The 19627-nt window shown below is 42.1% G+C and overlaps 2 protein-coding genes and 2 pseudogenes across 3 annotated transcripts; all 4 read left to right on the forward strand.

Annotated features, from left to right (window-relative positions):
- The first annotated feature begins 4737 nt into the window (after positions 1–4737).
- Positions 4738–6287, forward strand: LOC149723793 (uncharacterized; annotated as a pseudogene).
- Positions 6288–7744: 1457 nt separating this feature from the next.
- Positions 7745–17877, forward strand: LOC149723794 (uncharacterized; annotated as a pseudogene). The gene is made up of 5 exons (XR_016386890.1): positions 7745–13728; positions 13786–14218; positions 14303–15013; positions 15067–15299; positions 15360–17877. The product of XR_016386890.1 is annotated as an uncharacterized LOC149723794 (transcript).
- On the forward strand, positions 11976–12524 carry LOC149723795 (uncharacterized). Its single transcript, XM_089893434.1, has one exon. The coding sequence runs from the start codon at positions 11976–11978 to the stop codon at positions 12522–12524; it is 549 nt and encodes a 182-aa protein (XP_089749560.1).
- Positions 15261–19614, forward strand: LOC149723796 (uncharacterized). The gene is made up of 3 exons (XM_089893435.1): positions 15261–15299; positions 15716–15876; positions 17973–19614. The coding sequence occupies exons 1-3, from the start codon at positions 15261–15263 to the stop codon at positions 19501–19503; spliced, it is 1731 nt and encodes a 576-aa protein (XP_089749561.1). The 3' UTR covers positions 19504–19614.
- Positions 19615–19627: the final 13 nt, after the last annotated feature.

Raw genomic sequence — 19627 nt, forward strand, 5'->3', positions numbered from 1 at the left:
TACGACCTCGCACGAAAATTACACCATCTCCCTTTGGATTTTCACGGGCCGACGCGGGCTTTTTGAACAGCACAAGGGACGTGTTGCTTTGCGGGTCACATGTCCCTACTATCTCCGGGCAAACCGATTCCAGGGTTGCCACCCCTTACCAAGAAAAGAGAATGTGGGTCCTCTTTCCGGGACCCACGCCAACGTTTCCGAGTTCGCTTGCGTTACCGCACTAGGCGCCGAAGCACCAATAATCTCCGTGTTGAGGTTCGGGAATATTAATCCGATTCCTTTTCGGTCCGCCGGGGCAACTCGAGCATCCCCTCGCTCTGCTGCGGATATAGGTACGACCTCGCACGAAAATTACACCATCTCCCTTTGGATTTTCACGGGCCGACGCGGGCTCTTTGGACAGCACAAGAGACGTGTTGTTGCTTTGCGGGTCACATGTCCCTATCTCCGGGCAAACCGATTCCAGGGTTGCCACCCCTTACCAAGAAAAGAGAATGTGGGTCCTCTTCCCGGGACCTACGCCAACGTTTCCGAGTTCGCTTGCGTTACCGCACTAGGCGCCGAAGCACCAATCTCCGTGTCGAGGTTCGGGAATATTAATCCGATTCCCTTTCGGCCCGCCGGGGCAACGCGAGCATCTCGCCTCGCTCTGATGTGGATATAGGTACGACCTCGCACGAAAATTACACCATCTCCCTTTGGATTTTCACGGGCCGACGCGGGCTTTTTGAACAGCACAAGAGATGTTGCTTTGCGGGTCACATGTCCCTATCTCCGGGCAAACCGATTCCAGGGTTGCCACCCCTTACCAAGAAAAGAGAATGTGGGTCCTCTTCCCGGGCTTGCGTTACCGCACTAGGCGCCGAAGCACCAATAATCTCCGTGTTGAGGTTCGGGAATATTAATCCGATTCCCTTTCGGTTCCTTAGGGTCGACTGACCCATGTTCCAACTGGTTCACATGGAACCCTTCTCCACTTCGACCTTCAAAGTTCTCTTTTGAATATTTGCTACTAACACCAAGATCTGCACCGACGACGGCTGCTCCACCCGGGCTCGGGCCCTAGGCTTCCAAGAGTGGCCCCACTTGGCACTCCGAGCGGCGGCACTTGCACGCGCCGCGCCTGTACCAGCCGGCCAAAGGCAGGGCTACCTTGCGCGCCGCAGCTTGTCCGCCCCTCCCAGCCGGTCGCGGCCCTCCACTGACGCTAGTGCGCCGACCGGACGTCCGAGAGCGCAGCGAGGTTCCGCGATACTTCGCTCCGCAAGCCCGACCGGCCGGCAGACCCGACAGGCTTTTTCGTTTGCCTCTCGACGGTTTCACGCAATGTTTCAACTCTTTCTTCAAAGTGCTTTTCGACTTTTCCTCACGGTACTTGTTCGCTATATAGGACTCGCGAAACTGTATTTAGCCCCGAGGTCCTATTCCATTACTCTCCATCATGCACCATTATTATTCAGGCTCGAGAGCCTGCTTTGAAGCATGGCTTAATCTTTGAGACAAGCATATCACTACTGGCAGGATCAACCAGGTAACAACAACGTATCCGCCAACCCCGTGGATCATCGACCTGCTGCGCTCCAAGCGCCTACACTCTCCTGCAGTAGTAACGACCGATAGCCGTGCAAGCCACTCCCGTCGATCGACCTGCTGCGCTCCCAGCGCCTATACCGCCTCAAGCGGTGGAGCCCGACATCCGCGCAGGCCACCGGCGGGGATCGACCTCTTGCGCTCCCAGCGCCTATACTCTCCTACAGTGGCAACCGAAAGTCGTGCAAGTCACTCCCTTTTGCATACACATACACAGCACATTTTCTCACTCTGTTGCATGTTTGTTCATTTAAAAAGAAATTGGCCATCATCCGCTGTTCGAAATTGTGATGTAAACAGAATTAGCCACCTCTTCTGTTCTGCAACAAAGTGTAATTTATTCCAACACAAATTGTTTCTTTTATACTTTAAATTACTTAACGGTGGATTTTCCAGTTGCTTGCCAATTGCTGTTTTATTTACTTAGTTGCCTTTTTAAAAGCAATATTTTGGCCACCCGCTTGTAAAAATTCTGCAATGAAGTAAATTAGGTAGCACCAGTTCCGGAGTAAGGGGGTGATATATTTTCAATTGTAGTTGCCTATTCATGTGCTTTGTTAGTGGCTTAAGTTGCATCATTTTTCCAGTCATACGCTCATTCAATTGCTTATTTTTGTTGGCCACCCAGTGGTTAAATTTGTGTTGTGAACTTAATTAGATAGCACTTTAGTCCTGCATTATGGAGATGAATAATCTAGCACAAATTTACGCATCATCATGTTCTTTATGTTCAGTGCCGAGATGTAAAAATATATTGTGTTGTGCAGAGTTCGTAAATAAAACACTCCTTATTTCTTTCACATAGTTAATGCACGTTAATAAACAATACGCATGCAGTTATATAAAGTGTAGTCCTTCTTGGCATCGAACTTGCGTGTTCTTTTAGTGGCTTTGAAAAAAGCCGTTTGATCTCATTAGGTTCTAACAAAAACCGTTTGCATATCTTCTTTTAGCTGTGAAAAGAGCCGTTTAATCTCTTTCATAAGCTTCTTAACAAGAACCGTTAGCATCTCTTTTTTATAGTTCTAAGAAGAACTGTTTAATTTATCTGTTGCCTGTTTTTTATTGGCTCTGAAAAGAGAGCCATTTGACCTCAAAAGAAATCTTTAATTTGTGGGACGTCACTGGTTCGGCACCTCTCTCTTTCGCTCAGGGGCTGTTTAGTCAGGGTGTAAAATGTACAGACTTTGGAAAAAAAAGGAGAAAAGGAAAAATAGAGAACTGACTAAAGAACTGTATCACTTATCAGCTGTAGGAAAGCACTCACATAAACCCATACCATACCCACAAAGCACTCACATAAACCCATACCATACCCAACCTAACAATCCACTCAAGTACACAAACCCCCAATCCAGACAAACCTAGGCACAATAGACCATAAATACACAACCCCCGAACGAACTATCACCAGAACTGCCAAGTTAACAAAGGTCAAAGTTGAGCTGTATTCCAACGTATAATCACGATCCACAATGGATTAACAAGTGTTTCAAAACAATACAGCCACTATACAAACACCTTATTCAAATAGAATAAATTAAGCAATAAGAATTACTACAGTCGCGAATAATAAATGCCGCTACATGACTAACAAAGCTGCGCAAACTACTACCTAACGGGCCAGAAACGAACGATCCACAATGGATTAACAAGTGTTCAGCAAGTGTTTCAAAACAATACAGCTACTATACAAAACACCTTATTCAAATAGAATAAATTAAGCAATAAGAATTACTACAGTCGCGAATAATAAATGCCGCTATATGGCTAACAAAGCTGCGCAAACTACTACCTAACGGGCCAGAAACGAGAAGGTTAACTGGACATAAATTACGCATCAACATAGAAACCATAACATATAATGGGGAAACGATAACGTATAATCGGTACCAAATTTAACCGCTATACAGGGTATGTCACGTAAATACAAGTCTCCATGTAGTTTTCTACCAAGATATGGTATATAGTAATGCAACAGTACCAGGTACAATTAAAATGTATGTGCTTATTGCTGTACCTTGCGATCGTGTTAGTCAAGCGCCAACAGCTGTAGCACAGATAGTAAGTGGACGCTGCCTTGCGCCAAATCGTCGCAACTTGCAACCGACTCGCTATCTCTCGAAGAGTGTGGTTGTTTTGTCCTGTAATCTGGCCGTTGCACTAAACGAAATTGTCGCAAGTTGCAGCCGCCTCTCCCTCTTTCGAGGGCAATTGTCGATTGGACTTGTAGCGGTTGATTGTGCTCTAGCACAGATTTAATGATATAATGATAGCTAAATTTTATAACACTAATGCATAAAGATTGAATATAAAGGAACGTTGTGGAGCAAAAACAAAAGCATGATAGGAATGGAATGCAGTTTCGCTGCTTTCGTAACATCTACTTTCCCGTCATTCTAATCGTGATAATAAAACAATTACCCAGTTGTGTGTATGCCAGGCGAGGCAATTGCCACATGCCAATGACGCGTTTTATTGCTTTGCTACACGTGTTTTTTGTTATATAAACCTTTCACTTTTCTGTACATTGAGGCAGTACGGGGCTTGCAAATACCCTGCTGTTCTCACTTTGTCTCTAAGCTCGATGTCGCACTTTCACCGTACAATAAACTGAGATGTGCCGTACAAGTGTCTTACATCGGTGTGCAATGCGTTGCGGAGTCGGATAGCGTGTGCGTCGGGGCAGGATGGAACAGCGTCGTCGCGAGGCTGCGGAGCGCGACACACAACTTCAACATTTAGCCGCCCCCCACAGACTCTTGGCATGCGGCTGTTATCTTGTTCTAAATCGTCTCATTTCACCGGGGCTTCTCTCTTGCGCGCCTCGCTTTATGCAAATTTTATTTGAGAGAAGCAGTGGCTGAAAGCGCTCGTTCAATCAGGTGCGCCCTATGAACAATTAAAGAAACAAGTAGGTCTGACTCGAACAAATAGGCTTGTTTAAAAGCGGAAGCTCCGTTTTTTTGCCATTAGTTTAATGCCAGCGCAGCTGAAAGGAGGTCACGTTTCAGAAGTAAAGTTCGCGAAGTTTTCAAGCAAGGTGTGATATGTTAGTACGCAACAGTACCAGTTCGTTTTTAAATCTGCTTAATGCGTTAACTTGCGATCGTAGGTAGTCAAGCCGCGCCAGCAGCTCTTTCTAATATGCTAATGATGCGAAGCACCGATAGTAAGTGGCCGCTGCCTGGCGCCAAATCGTTGCAACTTGCAACCGCGTCTCTATCTCTCAAAGATTGTTGGAGACCAGCGAGTTAGGCTAGCGTGCGGACGTGTTTTGCAAGATGAGCGAAAAGGCTAGTTTCGCTAGGGTGGTGGGCACCCAAAAGAACAATCTGTTTAAACGACCCAATTTAAACTTTAAGACAGAAAAACAAATCAAACGCTATGAGGTAATTTTGAATTATTGAAGAAAATTGGGTTTGAAAAAAAGCAAAATTGTGGGAATTGCCGAAATGAAGGAGGGGACAAAAATTGATATTACCTGCAGCTCAAGTCCTAATGTTCTGGAACTCAGGGAAAAGACGTAGCACGCACCTACTGCACAGACGACTTGTTCCTTAAAAACAGTGACCACACCGGCCCTCGAGCAAGTACCAGCAGCTCAAGAGAAGAAGGTGAGAAGGAGACAGAAAAAAAAATATGAAGCGGAACCTGAAAAGTCAATGTCGAAAAGACCACTCTTGAGCCCTGAAGACGGCAATAAACCAAAACTGCACTCCATTAGTCTCAGTGTAACAAGGCTACCGGTGTGTTGTCCGAACTGCAAAACCGAAGGATTATCAACGGAAAGTGCGATCGCTAGTTTCGCTAGGGTGGTGGGCACCCAAAAGAACAATCTGTTTAAACGACCTAATTTAAACTTTAAGACAGAAAAACAAATCAAACGCTATGAGGTAATTTTGAATTATTGAAGAAAATTGGGTTTGAAAAAAAGCAAAATTGTGGGAATTGCCGAAATGAAGGAGGGGACAAAAATTGATATTACCTGCAGCTCAAGTCCTAATGTTCTGGAACTCAGGGAAAAGACGTAGCACGCACCTGCTGCACAGACGACTTGTTCCTTAAAAACAGTGACCACACCGGCCCTCGAGCAAGTACCAGCAGCTCAAGAGAAGAAGGTGAGAAGGAGGAGACAGAAAAAAAATATGAAGCGGAACCTGAAAAGTCAATGTCGAAAAGACCACTTTTGAGCCCTGAAGACGGCAATAAACCAAAACTGCACTCCATTAGTCTCAGTGTAACAAGGCTACCGGTGTGTTGTCCGAACTGCAAAACCGAAGGATTACAACGGAAAGTGCGAAGTCATATCATTGCTGGGGTTGCTAATGTGAGTTTGACGTAGCACGCGCCTGCTGCACAGACGACTTGTTCCTTAAAAACAGTGACATACAAGAAACAATCTGCCCTATGTGCCAAAGAGGAATGAGAAAAATGCCGTGTTGCAATACACTTCAACCGGAGTTTCGTTTAGAAGATGGCTGCTACGAATGCGTGGCTTGTCAGAAGTACTCTCTTGTTTGCACTTGTTTAACTTTAAATTGTTTTAGTAAGATTATACGAGTAAAACCTGTAAAAATACGGCATGTAAAAAGAAACTGAATAATCGTAAGTGCGGAAAGAGAAATCTCAAAGAACCATGTGGCGACAAGCCATTTTTGTGTGGTTGTGGATATGAATACAGTCATGGCAACTAGCTATACGGTGAATGAATTACTGATTATTATGTTTATGTTTTATTTTCAACTGTCAGATAATAATGCATCATATAATGTGGCTGGTTTGCGAGACAGCAAAAAGAGAAAGGCAGTTTTGAATACAGTCATGGCAACTAGCTATACGGTGAATGAATTACTGATTATTATGTTTATATTTTCAACTGTCAGTTAATAATGCTTCATATAATGTGGCTGGTTTGCGAGACAGCAAAAAGAGAAAGGCAGTTTTCAACTTTATTCGCGGAAAAAAACTTAACTTTACGTTTTTGCAAGAAACCCATGGTTCCGTGGAGTGTAAAAAACTATGGGAATTGGAATGGGGGGAGCACAGATCATTTGGGCTAATGGCTCCAATCGTAGTAGAGGTGTTGCAATACTATGCGACAATAAAACGTCATATAGTTTGGTGAATATTAATGTCGACCCATAGGGTAGATATGTAATGGCTGAAGTTCGAATCCAATCGCGAACGCTACTGTTAGTTAACACATATACGCGCCAAACAAAGACAATCCAACTTTCTTCGAGAATTTGTTTCGAACGGTTTTTCGCTCTGCATCTAACGCAGACATAATCATAGAGAAACCCATGGTTCCGTGGACTGTAAAAAACTATGGGAACTGAAATGGGGAGCACAGATCATTTGGGCTAATGGCTCCAATCGTAGTAGAGGTGTTGCAATACTATGCGACAATAAAACGTCATATAGTTTGGTGAATATTAAAATAATCGTAGTAGAGGTGTTGCAATACTATGCGACAATAAAACGTCATATAGTTTGGTGAATATTAATGTCGACCCAGAGGGTAGATATAATGGCTAAAGTTCGAATCCAATCGCGAACGCTACTGTTAGTTAACACATATACGCGCCAAACAAAGACAATCCAACTTTCTTCGAGAATTTGTTTCGAACGGTTTTTCGCTCCGCATCTAACGCAGACATAATCATAGGGGGGGGGATTTCAATCTTACCTTAGAACCGAACATGGACAGACATTGACCGGACGCCGAAAGAAAACGCAATGCAAGGGATGTTGTTTTGGCGTGATACGGGGAGAATTTATAAGACTTATCGCACAATATAAAAAGGCGGCTCAAAAGGCTCATTGAATACAGTCATGGCAACTACTAACTATACGGTGAATGAATTACTGATTATTATGTTTATATTTTCAACTGTCAGTTAATAATGCTTCATATAATGTGGCTGGTTTGTGAGACAGCAAAAAGAGAAAGGCAGTTTTCAACTTTATTCGCGGAAAAAAACTTAGACAGTGGGGTATCGCATGTGCTGTGACGACGAGAGCGCAGACGGCAAAATCTGGGGGAATTCCTCCCTTGACGATCCCAACGCCGAACGACTGGCCGGTCACTGACAAGAGCGGATTCATGAGTGCCCAGCTGCAAGACGGAGAGCCTGCAAAAGTATCGGGAAATGAACGATGAACGAGGCAAAGGTACCACTAGAGTTTGCTTCTTTGAAAAGGATGGTCTACTGGTTAGAAAATTCACGACTCCGAAGATTAACTATGGAAAACCTCTGAACCAAATAGTTGTTCCAAGGAAGTTGAGGAATAAGATAATGGAAGTGGCGCACGAATCAATGATGGGAGGCCATATGGGAACTAAAAAGACAAAAGACAAGATTCTTCAAGCCTTCTATTGGCCCGGCATGAACGGAGATATACGCCGGTTTTGCAGGTCATGCGACATCTGCCAGCGCACCATTCAAAAGGGGAGAGTACCGATCGCGCCCCTGGAGCGCATGCCCTTGGTCGACGTCCCCTTTAAAAAGGTAGCTGTAGATTTAATTGGCCCAATTTTACCGGCAAGTGGAAGAGGGCATCGCTACATATTGACGCTTGTGGATTACGCAACGAGATATCCTGGAGGCAGTGCCATTAAAAGGAATCAGTACGGAAGAAGTAGCGGAGGCCATGGTTGATATGTACAGTCGGCTTGGCATACCTGAAGAAGTATTGAGTGATATGGGCACACAGTTTATATCGGAGTGTATGCAAGAAGTCGAAAGGCTACTACGGATACGTCACTTATCAACAACGCCTTATCATCCGATGTGCAATGGTCTTGTTGAACGTTTCAATGGGACGCTAAAGCGTATGTTAAGGAGGCTCTGCAGCGACCAACCAGCTCAATGGCATCGGTATATAAACCCGCTTCTATTTGCTTATCGAGAGGTGAGACAGGAATCCACGGGTTTCTCGCCTTTTGAACTGATGTATGGGAGGACGGTACGGAGGGCCCATGCATGTACTCAAAGAAATGTGGACCAACGGCAAGACAGATCCAGAGGTACAAACCAGTTATTTATACGTAATGCAATTACGAGAACGTCTCCGGGACACTTTAAAGATTGCTAACGACGAATTGGAAAAGTCGCAAACTCGTTATAAGCGCTATTTCGACCGAAAAGCGAAACGCCGACTGTTAAAAGTCGGCAGCCGAGCCCTCGTTCTTCTACCCACAGATAATAACAAGCTGTTGATGCAATGGAATGGACCTTTCACCATTGAGAGCAAGCTGGGTAGTAATGATTACAGACTCGACATAAATGGAAGATTGAAAACATTCCACGCTAATCTACTGAAGGAATACGTGGAACGTGAGGTTCGACCAAGTCCCGAAGAAGGACACAATCTCACTGCCAGTTCGGCAGTTATAGGAGTGGTAGCCGAAGAGGAAGAGACACCATGGGATGTGCCAACACTCGGAGCTAATGAGTCGCTTGAAGATATCTGTTACGGCAATCAATTAGAGCATTTAAGACTACAAGAGGTCAAAATGCTTGTGCAAACGTTCAAGGATGTATTTTCGGACGTCCCGGGTGAGATGGGAATTATCGAACACAAGATCACAGTCACGGATGAGAAGCCAATACGCTCGAAGCCTTATCCAGTACCATACAGTGTACGCGAATCACTAAGAACGGAAATCAACAACATGATGGCAATGGGAGTCATCAGACCCTCAGAGTCCGCATACGCGTCACCAGTGGTCATCGTCAAAAAGAAAGACGGATCTAATCGGATGATATGTATCGACTTTCGGAAACTAAACAAAGTAACGGTATTCGACCCCGAACCTATGACGTCGGCAGAAGCGATATTTCAAAAACTTTACAAAGACAGGTTTTTTACCAAAATAGATCTGTCGAAAGGTTACTGGCAAGTGCCGGTAGCGAAAATGTGCACAAGACGGCTTTTGTGACACCAGATGGAACGTACGAGTTCATAAGGATGCCGTTTGGGATGGTTAATTCCAGCGCCACATTTGTACGAGCCATGCGCAGAATACTTGCAGGACTGCACAATGTCGAATGCTACATCGATGATATCATTGTACACACGGAAACATGGGAAGAACACCTCGATGCTCTGCGAGTACTACTTCAACGACTTCAAATGTGTTGTCGGAACGGACAATCTCGACTTTCTAGGGCATCATCTAGTTGACGGGGTGGTTGGACTACAAAGGGACAACGTGACAAAGGTTGAGAATGCTTCCCGGCCAACTACTGAAAAGGAAGTCCGAGCTTTCCTTGGACTGACCGGATACTACAGAGATTTTATCCCAAATTATGCGACCATCGCTACACCACTGACCGACTTGACAAAAAAAGGTCAACCGGTTGAGAATGCTTCCCGGCCAACTACTCAAAAGGAAGTCCGAGCTTTCCTTGGACTGACCGGATACTACAGAGATTTTATCCCAAATTATGCGACCATCGCTACACCACTGACCGACTTGACAAAAAAAGGTCAACCAAGTTCCATCACATGGGATGACGCCCATGAGCAAGCATTCACTACTCTTAAACGGCATTTGACAAATTACCCCATACTACAGCTACCTGATGTATCAAAACCATTTGTGCTGCGGACGGATGCGTCAAACGAGGGCATCGGAGCTATGCTTGGTCAGATTCACGACGGACGGTGCCTCCCCGTGAGCTACGCGAGCAAGAAACTGACCAAGACCGAATCCAGATATTCAACCATCGAGAGGGAATGTCTGGCGATCGTATGGGCCATCAGAAAGTTCTCCAGATATCTCTACAGTGTTGAGTTTAGACTACAAGTCGACCATCAGCCCCTGGTTTATGTTGATCAGGCTAAGTTCATAAACGACCGCATAATGCGCTGGGCACTGTTTCTCCAAAACTATCGAAGCAAATACGAATATATCAAAGGCGCCGATAACGTGGGTGCTGATTATCTTAGCCGCTCATGACTTTTATTCTGTGTACCACGTCTCATCGTAAATTATATTTGTGTAATATGTATCCGTTTTCAAACAGTGAATTTATGTTGTTTTTTTGTTAACTTTTAACAAAGTTCTTTAAATGGGGGGTGATGTCACAAATTCACGCTTTGATGCGTAAAAGGCTGCTATTCCTTAAACCTCATATTATGTATTGTGCGTGAATTTCTGGGTCATCTGCCGTATCTATAGATCGATAATTACGTATCGCGGAAGTCGTGGAACGTAACTGCAAGGTCTGGAGCCAAACCAAACACTCCTGCTGTTACGGATCTAGACGCTGCAGTTATCACGCTGTTCTTTTGTTTTTTTTTGTGTCTTTTGTCGTGAAATCGTTGCGTATATAAGCGTGTTGTGGTTCGTAGAAAACATGATATACAAGAGTGAACTGAGTTACGTATGGTTGTGAGTAAGAGGAATAAGAAAGACGTTTAGCTACGGTGATTAACGGGACCAGCTTCGAGACACTTTTCGATAGTTAATTCCAATTAAAAATCCATCCGTCACGCGTAAAAACGTGACAGACACACTGAACTTTTTGACTATTGTGACTTAGAAGACGTACCAGGATTATCAGCCTAGACTTTTATAAGAAGGCCTTTGACACACTGAACTTTAATTTTGTCTACGAAATGATAAAAAACTGGGGGTTTGTTGGGAAATACATACGAAAATGGATTAGTATATTTTACAGAAAGCCCCGATGTGTAATAACAAACAACGGTCATGTGTCTCGCCTCTTCGAAATAGGCAGAGTGACTTAGAAGACGTACCAAGCACAGTTATCAGCCTAGACTTTTATAAAGGCCTTTGACACACTGAACTTTTTGACTATTGTGACTTAGAAGACGTACCAGGCACAGTTATCAGCCTAGACTTTTATAAGGCCTTTGACACACTGAACTTTAATTTTGTCTACGAAATGATAAAAAACTGGGGGTTTGTTGGGAAATACATACGAAAATGGATTAGTATATTTTACAGAAAGCCCCGATATGTAATAACAAATAACGGTCATGTGTCTCGCCTCTTCGAAATAGGCAGAGGTTGCAGGCAGGGAGATCCGATATCTCCATCACTATTCGTTCTCGCCACCGAGACGTTAGCAGCGGAAATTCGCCTAGCTGATAAAGGGCGTCAAAATTAATGATACGGAAATTAAGATATCGCTTCTGGCTGATGGCACCGTGATATTTACCGACGGTGAGGAGAATAGTTTGGCTTGAGAAAACGACTTTGAACGAGTTTGGCTTAAGAGCTGGATGCGTGATTAATTTCCAAAAATCTGAACGAGTTTGGCTTAAGAGCTGGATGCGTGATTAATTTCCAAAAATCACAAGCCTTCTACGTTGGTAGTAAACGAAAATGTTTAAGTAAACCTATGATGGATTTGGACCTCCTGTGGCGGCAAGACCACAAAAAATATTTGGGCATTGAGTACGCTAAAGTCATAATTGACCTAAATTTGACAAAGCCGCTGAAGAAAATAGCAACTTTGCTAAACATCTGGTCCGGGAGGCCTCTTACCATTCTTGGAAAGGTTACGGTCGTGAAATCCCCGATAATCCCGATACTCACCTACAAAGCAAGCGTTCTCCCAACGCCAATTCCAAAATACATAGTGAAATCACTAAACACAAAGATTTTTCGGTTCATTTGGGGCTCAAAATGGGAACGCATAAAGAGAAAAACACTTGGTCGCGAAATAAAACTTGGAGAAACGAACATGATAAACATCGATGCTTACATATTAGCCTTACAATCTAAATGGTTAATTCTGTTAAACCCAGAATATCGATCGCCATGGAAAGAAACTGAATCCCGCTACTTTAACACGGGGGTGTTAATCGCAACATTACAATCATCACTGCGTGAAACATCTGTTGACTTCCAGCGTATACTCCTATCCGAGCGCTCCGAACCACTTTACTAACGCTCAAACGGATATATGACTGTGGTGCACTGGGGGAGAAAATTATAGCTCGAGAACATTGTGGTTGAACGCGAAAATTAAATACCGATCTCGTTCCTTTCTCATCCAAGAGTTTGCAAATGTCGGCATAGTAAATTATAATCAACTAATAAATGAAGGTGGAACCTATATGAGCTATACTGAAATTGTTACAAAATACAACGTTAAAGATAATAAGAGCGACTACGAACGCTATAACGAACTCATTAAATCTATACCTGAAAGCTGGGACACAGGCAATATTGTGATAGAGAATAACATCGAGCGCCAGTAGGGTGCAACAATTGTTAAATGGCATAGGAGAATTAAATTCGACAAGCTCGATGTACCGAAGCATTGTTGCGGCGTTGGAGGAACCAATTCTCGGAACGCAGCAAAAATGGTGCGCAATGATTGGGAACATAGACGACTGGGAGAAAGTTTACATGAACAATTATTTTTGCACGTTGGAACAAAATTAAGACATTTTCAAATAAAATTACAAAACCACGCTATTGTAACAAATGAAACACTTTTCTTTTTAAAGACACTGACCGATGCGTTTCATGCAAAACAGAAATAGAAACAATTACACGCGTTTTATTATTGCCCGAAAGTTAAGCAATTCTGGTACAAGGTTGAAAACTGGACTTAAGGCACCTTTCATTTAGTATTACTGGCATTCTTGTGAATTGTTTATTATTGTGTGCACGTTTTCTGTATATATCTAGAATCCAAGCGAAACCACCAGATTTTTAATATATTTAAATATAACGCAGAAAATGCTCAACGATCTAGAATCCAAGCGAAACCACCAGATTTTTAATATAAATATAACGCAGAAAATGCTCAAAAAACGGAATTTTATATTGGATTTTTATATTGCTAAAGCATGTGGGCGAACTTCTTTAAGTGGGGTGCAACCACCTGAGCTGTGTACTACTTGTACACATTGCTTCGGCATAGTTGCCATTGTTTGTATTATTTTATTTCAATAAAAAAAATCTCTCAAAGATTTAGCTCTGCGCGAAATTGTCGCACGTGGCGTTTTCTTCCGTTGCCCAACTACAACAAATCGCACTGCTGTTTTTACTCTGTATTGATTCGTATGTTTGTTTCAGATATATTATTACATCACAAGAAACCCTTTTAAATTACTGTTCACGATTCTTACAATGGCGAAAAAGTAAGTTAATACTACTCCTCTTGTTCATATATCATGGTAATTTGTTTTTTCTTCCAGTCTTAACAGTTCTTCGAAAAGAACGCAAGTAACCGGGAAAGTATAGTTTTTTCAACAGTTCCCAAAAGACTTTCTTAGACCATACGGAATTGCCACACTCCCCGAGGTCTGCATCTAATGACGACTTTAAAGCAAAGCTTAAATTATTTACTTGCGAATGGCTCACTCGCCCGGAAATAGCAAAAAGTCAGCTGATGGAGACAATTTCAACGAATTGGGAACGAATAAAAAATGACCTTGACGATCTGACTGACGCTAACATACAAACAGATGTTTCCTCAACCCGGAACAAGTTGAGAACAAATAATGGACAAAGTTCAAAATGAATAATCCGAGACAAAAATGCCCAAATCAATAAATTATTTCAGATATATTATTACATCACAAGAAACCCTTTTAAATTACTGTTCACGATTCTTACAATGGCGAAAAAGTAAGTTAATACTACTCCTCTTGTTCATATATCATGGTAATTTGTGTTTGTTCATATATCATGGTAATTTGTGTTTTCTTGCAGTCTTAACAGTTCTTCGAAAAGAACGCAAGTAACCGGGAAAGTACAAACAGATGTTTCCTCAACCCGGAACAAGTTGAGAAAAAATAATGGACAAAGTTCAAAATGAATAATCCGAGACAAAAATGCCCAAATCAATAAATTATTTTTATTACTTAGTATGAAGAATGGGTGCATCAATGCACTTGCTCGCACTTCATTTAAAAGTTGCCCAGAACATTGCTTTAAATCTTCCACATGTTGCATCACCGACGCTGTCAAATTATTGTGCTGCAGCTGCAAAAGATTTGCTAACAAAGCAAAGCAACATACAAACCTCTGATAGCACTTCAAAAAGCCTGGGCCGTCTAAAAAAAGAAAGGATTAAACTTTTTACGACAGATTTCAGATATAGCATATTAGCATTTTACATATTGATACTGTTCGCATTTTGCTAGTCTGACCTGTCCAAGTTCAACTTTTTATCACTTGTGTTTTTAGTTTGTTATTTCCATTCCACATTTTTTGTTATATGTGCTTTTTCACATTCGCTCAATTAATTTGCAATTTTCCTTTTTAGATTTCAGATATAGCATATTAGCATTTTACATATTGATACTGTTTGCATTTGGATAGTCTGACCTGTCCAAGTTCAACGTTTTATCATCTGTAATTCTTAACACTTCTTTAACCTCCTCACCTTATTATCTCTAATATTTCAATCATCAACGAACGGTAAGACAATCAAATATTATCTTTTACACAGATGCTAACTTGTTCTCTTTCAGATTTCGTAACCCTGCGAAGAGTCTCTTCATGCTTAGATCCTTGTTTTGAACCTTTCTGTTTAGAACCTATAGGTTCGAAAGTAAAATAACTTCCACCATGAATGTTTGTATAAACTTGTTTTGAAAATATTTTAATATAGAGTTTTAAATCAAGATTTAAGCAACGATTTAAAAGCATACATGTTAACTTTATAATGGATTTAAGCTTTTCCCAAATCGTTTGCGATCCTCAGGTACGTCAATTTTTTTTGGAAAAAAAAGCAAAACAATCTCCTCATTTTTGACTTTTTTAGATTCAACAAAAACGCCACGCTGCTTTTCAAGAAAAACGTGCCCGTTTTGAGCTCTTGTCCTCTCATTTATTTTCAACATTGTCTCACACCTCTGTGGGACAAAACAAGTAGCTGGTCACCTGAAGACGTGGATTGAAAAGGCGTCGTGGTCGCAATGTGACACATGTATTTGCTTGTCTCCTCAAATTCTTAAACCAAGCTTTGCGAAACGAATTGTTGCAACCAGGCCTACTTGCAATTACTGCCCGAACGCTGCTCCAAAATTATCTGCATGGCCAGAGTGCTTGACAGGTTTTAACCAAAAGGAACACAAGATTTTGTCACCATTTACCATCGACTGTGGCCCCTATTCCAAGAAAAAACACGGGTACCGTGTCAAAACAGGGGGATTCCGGATTATTGTAAAGTCGGCAGGAGTTTCACAATCCATTTCGAGTCTTCCGGATAATCCCTTAAAGCTACGACTGCAAATGGCATACGAGCATCTCTACACCTGCGCACATAGTTCCTACAAAAAGTACGTTGACCATGCCAACACTTTGGAAAGCGAAACCCGTATTCAATTCTTTGATCTGTTTCACATGCACAGGGAATTGAATGTGTATTGTGGCCTCTCCTTTATCCTTATAACTGAATGTGTATTGTGGCCTCTCCTTTATCCTTATAACAACCTGTGCGAAACCTTTATAACAACCTGTGCGAAACCTTTATAGAAGGAGGATCACAACACGTCAGTTCAAATAATGCGTTTACGCAGAAAGTACTGTCGTCAATCACAGATTATTTACAGTTTCGCGCGTATTCAATTCTTTGGTCTGTTTCACACGCACAGGGAATTGAATGCGTATTGTGGCCTCTCCTTTATCCTTATAACAACCTGTGCGAAACCTTTATAGAAGGAGGATCATAACACGTCAGTTCAAAGCATGCGTTTACGCAGAAAGTACTGTCGTCAATCACAGATTATTTACAGTTTCGAGCTGCTTCAATTTCAATTTAATCGATGGATCTTTAAGACCGTGACTGGTGCCATCAATTCCGGAAGAATGTTCGGCTGTTCACCTCAAAGAGCATTAGACGCGAAATCGTTTTCGCCTGCTTTTTGGAAATGGCAGCATGCATTCCTCATAGACACGGTGCAACAACTCGTTATCACCATCAACCCGTACGAACCTTCCCCCCAACACGACATTCTTGAGCAACAATTGGGAACAGTGAGGTTTTGATCCCTCGGACCAGCCTTCTGTTTAAACCCTTCACATCGGTCACATACTAAAGGAACTTGTTTCTGGATATCTCACCGGGAAAAACGGCAACTGGAAAGACCACGTTTTTTAAAACTACAGACACAAATCCATCCAAAATGTCAAGACGTATTTTTATCGGGTCGAATTTCAACCACGTTTTTTCAAACTACAGGCACAAATCCATCCAAAATGTCAAGACGTATTTTTATCGGGTCAAATTTCAGCAAAGAGGAGAACGCTGCACGTTCATTTATTACTTTGGCTAGAAAAATTAACCTCCATCGACACCAATAGAATACAAGCAATTCTTCCTAAAAACGAACCGGCGTATGCTGCAAGTTTATTCACACTGCAAAAATCCAACCGACCCGCAACTTGCCTGAAACAGCAAAATACTGCTACTGCAGACACTTTACACACATTTTGTATCCACCGACGTCATCTTTAATTAACCTAAGAGCCTATATCGACACTCTTTCGGAAACTCTCAATTGTGCCATGGATGTTCAAACCAGTGATGTTGGTGCGTTATGTAACCAGTTATGTCTCTAAATGTAACGAATCATTCATGACGCCTTTTGACTTCTCACCGAGTGGCATACAAAATCGTAACCACCATGAATCCCGCAGAGCCGGAAATGATGTTTCTCTTGTCATCGATGAAACTTTACAGGACCAGAGCAGCGCTACATAGTCCCGACTCTGCCAAACACCGCTCTTTGTGCGCAAGTCAAAATGTATGAACAACCGCTCTATCGATCGACAACGTAACGTTTCTTAAATATTTGCGTACATTCGTAACTTCTCAAAGGCAATCAAAACCGTACACAGGTGGTAATCGGGTTGTAGTCGTCGGCACACCAACGGCAAACATATTTTACAGACGATTCCTTGTGGCAACACACCCTGCTAAACGTACCATTCAAGAACCACCGCCGACTTTAATACAACTCCAAATTTGATTGCCTACTTCCATCTCGCAGCACTCGCAAACCCCACATTTTGGTATTTGTGAAGCATTCCACAAACGGCAACACTGTGTGCGGCGCGCGCCGCTAATAATTACTTTCGTGTGTTCCTTCTTTTGTTCGCCACGTTTCACCATTTGTTTTAACTCCCGTCTTTCAGTTGCAGTGTTACTGTTTGAATTAGCTTACTGAGTTTAGTGATATCATTTCCGTTGTTATTTTAATCTATATCTAATATTCTATTTGATTAAGGTCGTAGTTACGTTATGTTAAATAAAGCCTAAGTTTAGTTTAAATAAACAAGGTCTCGACAATTTATTTAACATAACGTATGGATCAAAAGATACTTCGACCAAAGGAGTTGTCGGTGGAACCCTCGTCAGTAGATGCAGCTAAAGTTTCAAGTTTTGGTTACGGACGGTTGAAGATTTCATATCATCGCTAAGTGAAAGTCAAAGTTCTTCCTCGGCGATTAACAAGAAGCGGATAGTCATAAGTTGTTTGTCGCCCGATGTCTATCCGTATGTTGAAGAAGCAGAATCCTATGAAGAGATTATCCGAACCCTCCGAAGTGTCTACATCAAAAAGAAAAACAATATATATTCGCGCTATTTGCTTCTCAGTAGGCAACAATCGCCTGAAGAAAGTATTCCGGAATACATACAAGAATTAAAGTCGCTCTCAAGACAATGCGAATTCACTGCAGTAGAAGCCAATCAGTATCGGGAGGAACTGACTCGAGATGCCTTTATTAACGGACTTTCTTCTTCTGTCATCCGACAGCGTTTACTGGAGGTAGATTCCTTGGACTTGATGAAAGCGTTTGAACTTGCGGATAGTCTGGACCGTGCGCAGAAGTATTCCACATCTATGGGACGAAACGCCGCACCCACGCCGTCTTTTGCTGCATCTGCCCCACAGCACCAACACGAACCAAAACGATCTGCCCCACAGCACCAATACGAAGAAACTGTATGTCGACAGCAGGTCCGAGGTAAATGTATCTTTTGCGGTGGTTTTGCGCATAGTCGGACCAATTGTCCCGCCAGAAATGAAGACTGTTTTAAATGTGGAAGACGCGGACATTTCTCTAGAGCATGCCGAAGTGCACGATATGGGAACCGAGTTAGGATGATGGCTATGGATAAGCAAGATGAGGATCAGCCATATCTTGCTGTAATGCAAACTCCTTCAGTAGTAGCTGGGGCGCCAGATTGCCTTGGTCCCGCCGTGGTAGATGCGATTGTGAAAGGTCAATCCATTAAAGTTCTCCTCGATTCCGGTGCCTCCGATAATTTCTTGAACAAAAAAGTAGCTCACCGACTCAATTTACGTGTAGAAAAGTCGTCTGCGGTTATCGGCATGGCCACAAATGGACTATCAGCTACAACTCAAGGAAGGGCATCGGCTTCAATCTCTTTGTTGGGACGTGTATGGTGGCCCAGTGTTGCCACACGTTTTTTATCTCTTAACAATAAAAAAAAACAAAAAAAAACGAAAATAAAATTGAAAGTGAAAACGAAAATGAAAACGAAAATGAAAACGAAAACGAAAACGAAAACGAAATTGAAAACGAAATTGAAAACGAAAATGAAAACGAAAATGAAAACGAAAATGAAAACGAAAATGAAAACGAAAATGAAAACGAAAATGAAAACGAAAATGAAAACGAAAATGAAAACGAAAATGAAAACGAAAATGAAAACGAAAATGAAAACGAAAATAAAAATGAAAACGAAAATAAAAATGAAAACGAAAATGAAAACGAAAATGAAAACGAAAATGAAAACGAAAATGAAAACGAAAATGAAAATAAAAATGAAAACGAAATTGAAAACGAAAATGAAATTGAAAACGAAAAAAAATGAAAATCAATTTCGCTTTTCGCGTCGTGGCCGAGGAGTGCCAACGAAAAAAAAACGAAAATGAAATTCAATCGCGCCGTGGCCGAGGAGTGCCATGTGCAGTGTTACCGTTGTATTTCATTTATACTTACCATATTGGATTGTACGTCCTTCTGATAAACAATAATGATGTAGAGTTAGGCGTATCT

The sequence above is a fragment of the Ciona robusta genome, unplaced genomic scaffold (assembly GCF_009617815.1).
Source record: "Ciona robusta unplaced genomic scaffold, ASM961781v2 AP042742.1".
Lineage (NCBI taxonomy): Eukaryota > Metazoa > Chordata > Ascidiacea > Phlebobranchia > Cionidae > Ciona > Ciona robusta.

Bases quoted from the DNA above. Each gene is read 5' to 3' on its own strand.
- LOC149723796 (XM_089893435.1), top strand. From the start codon at position 15,261: ATGGATTTAAGCTTTTCCCAAATCGTTTGCGATCCTCAG. The intron at 15,300-15,715 runs GTACGTCAATTT...CCCTATTCCAAG, and splicing joins AAATCGTTTGCGATCCTCAG to AAAAAACACGGGTACCGTGT. The intron at 15,877-17,972 runs GTACGTTGACCA...ATGCAGCTAAAG, and splicing joins GCACATAGTTCCTACAAAAA to TTTCAAGTTTTGGTTACGGA.
- LOC149723795 (XM_089893434.1), top strand. From the start codon at position 11,976: ATGGATTTGGACCTCCTGTGGCGGCAAGACCACAAAAAATATTTGGGC.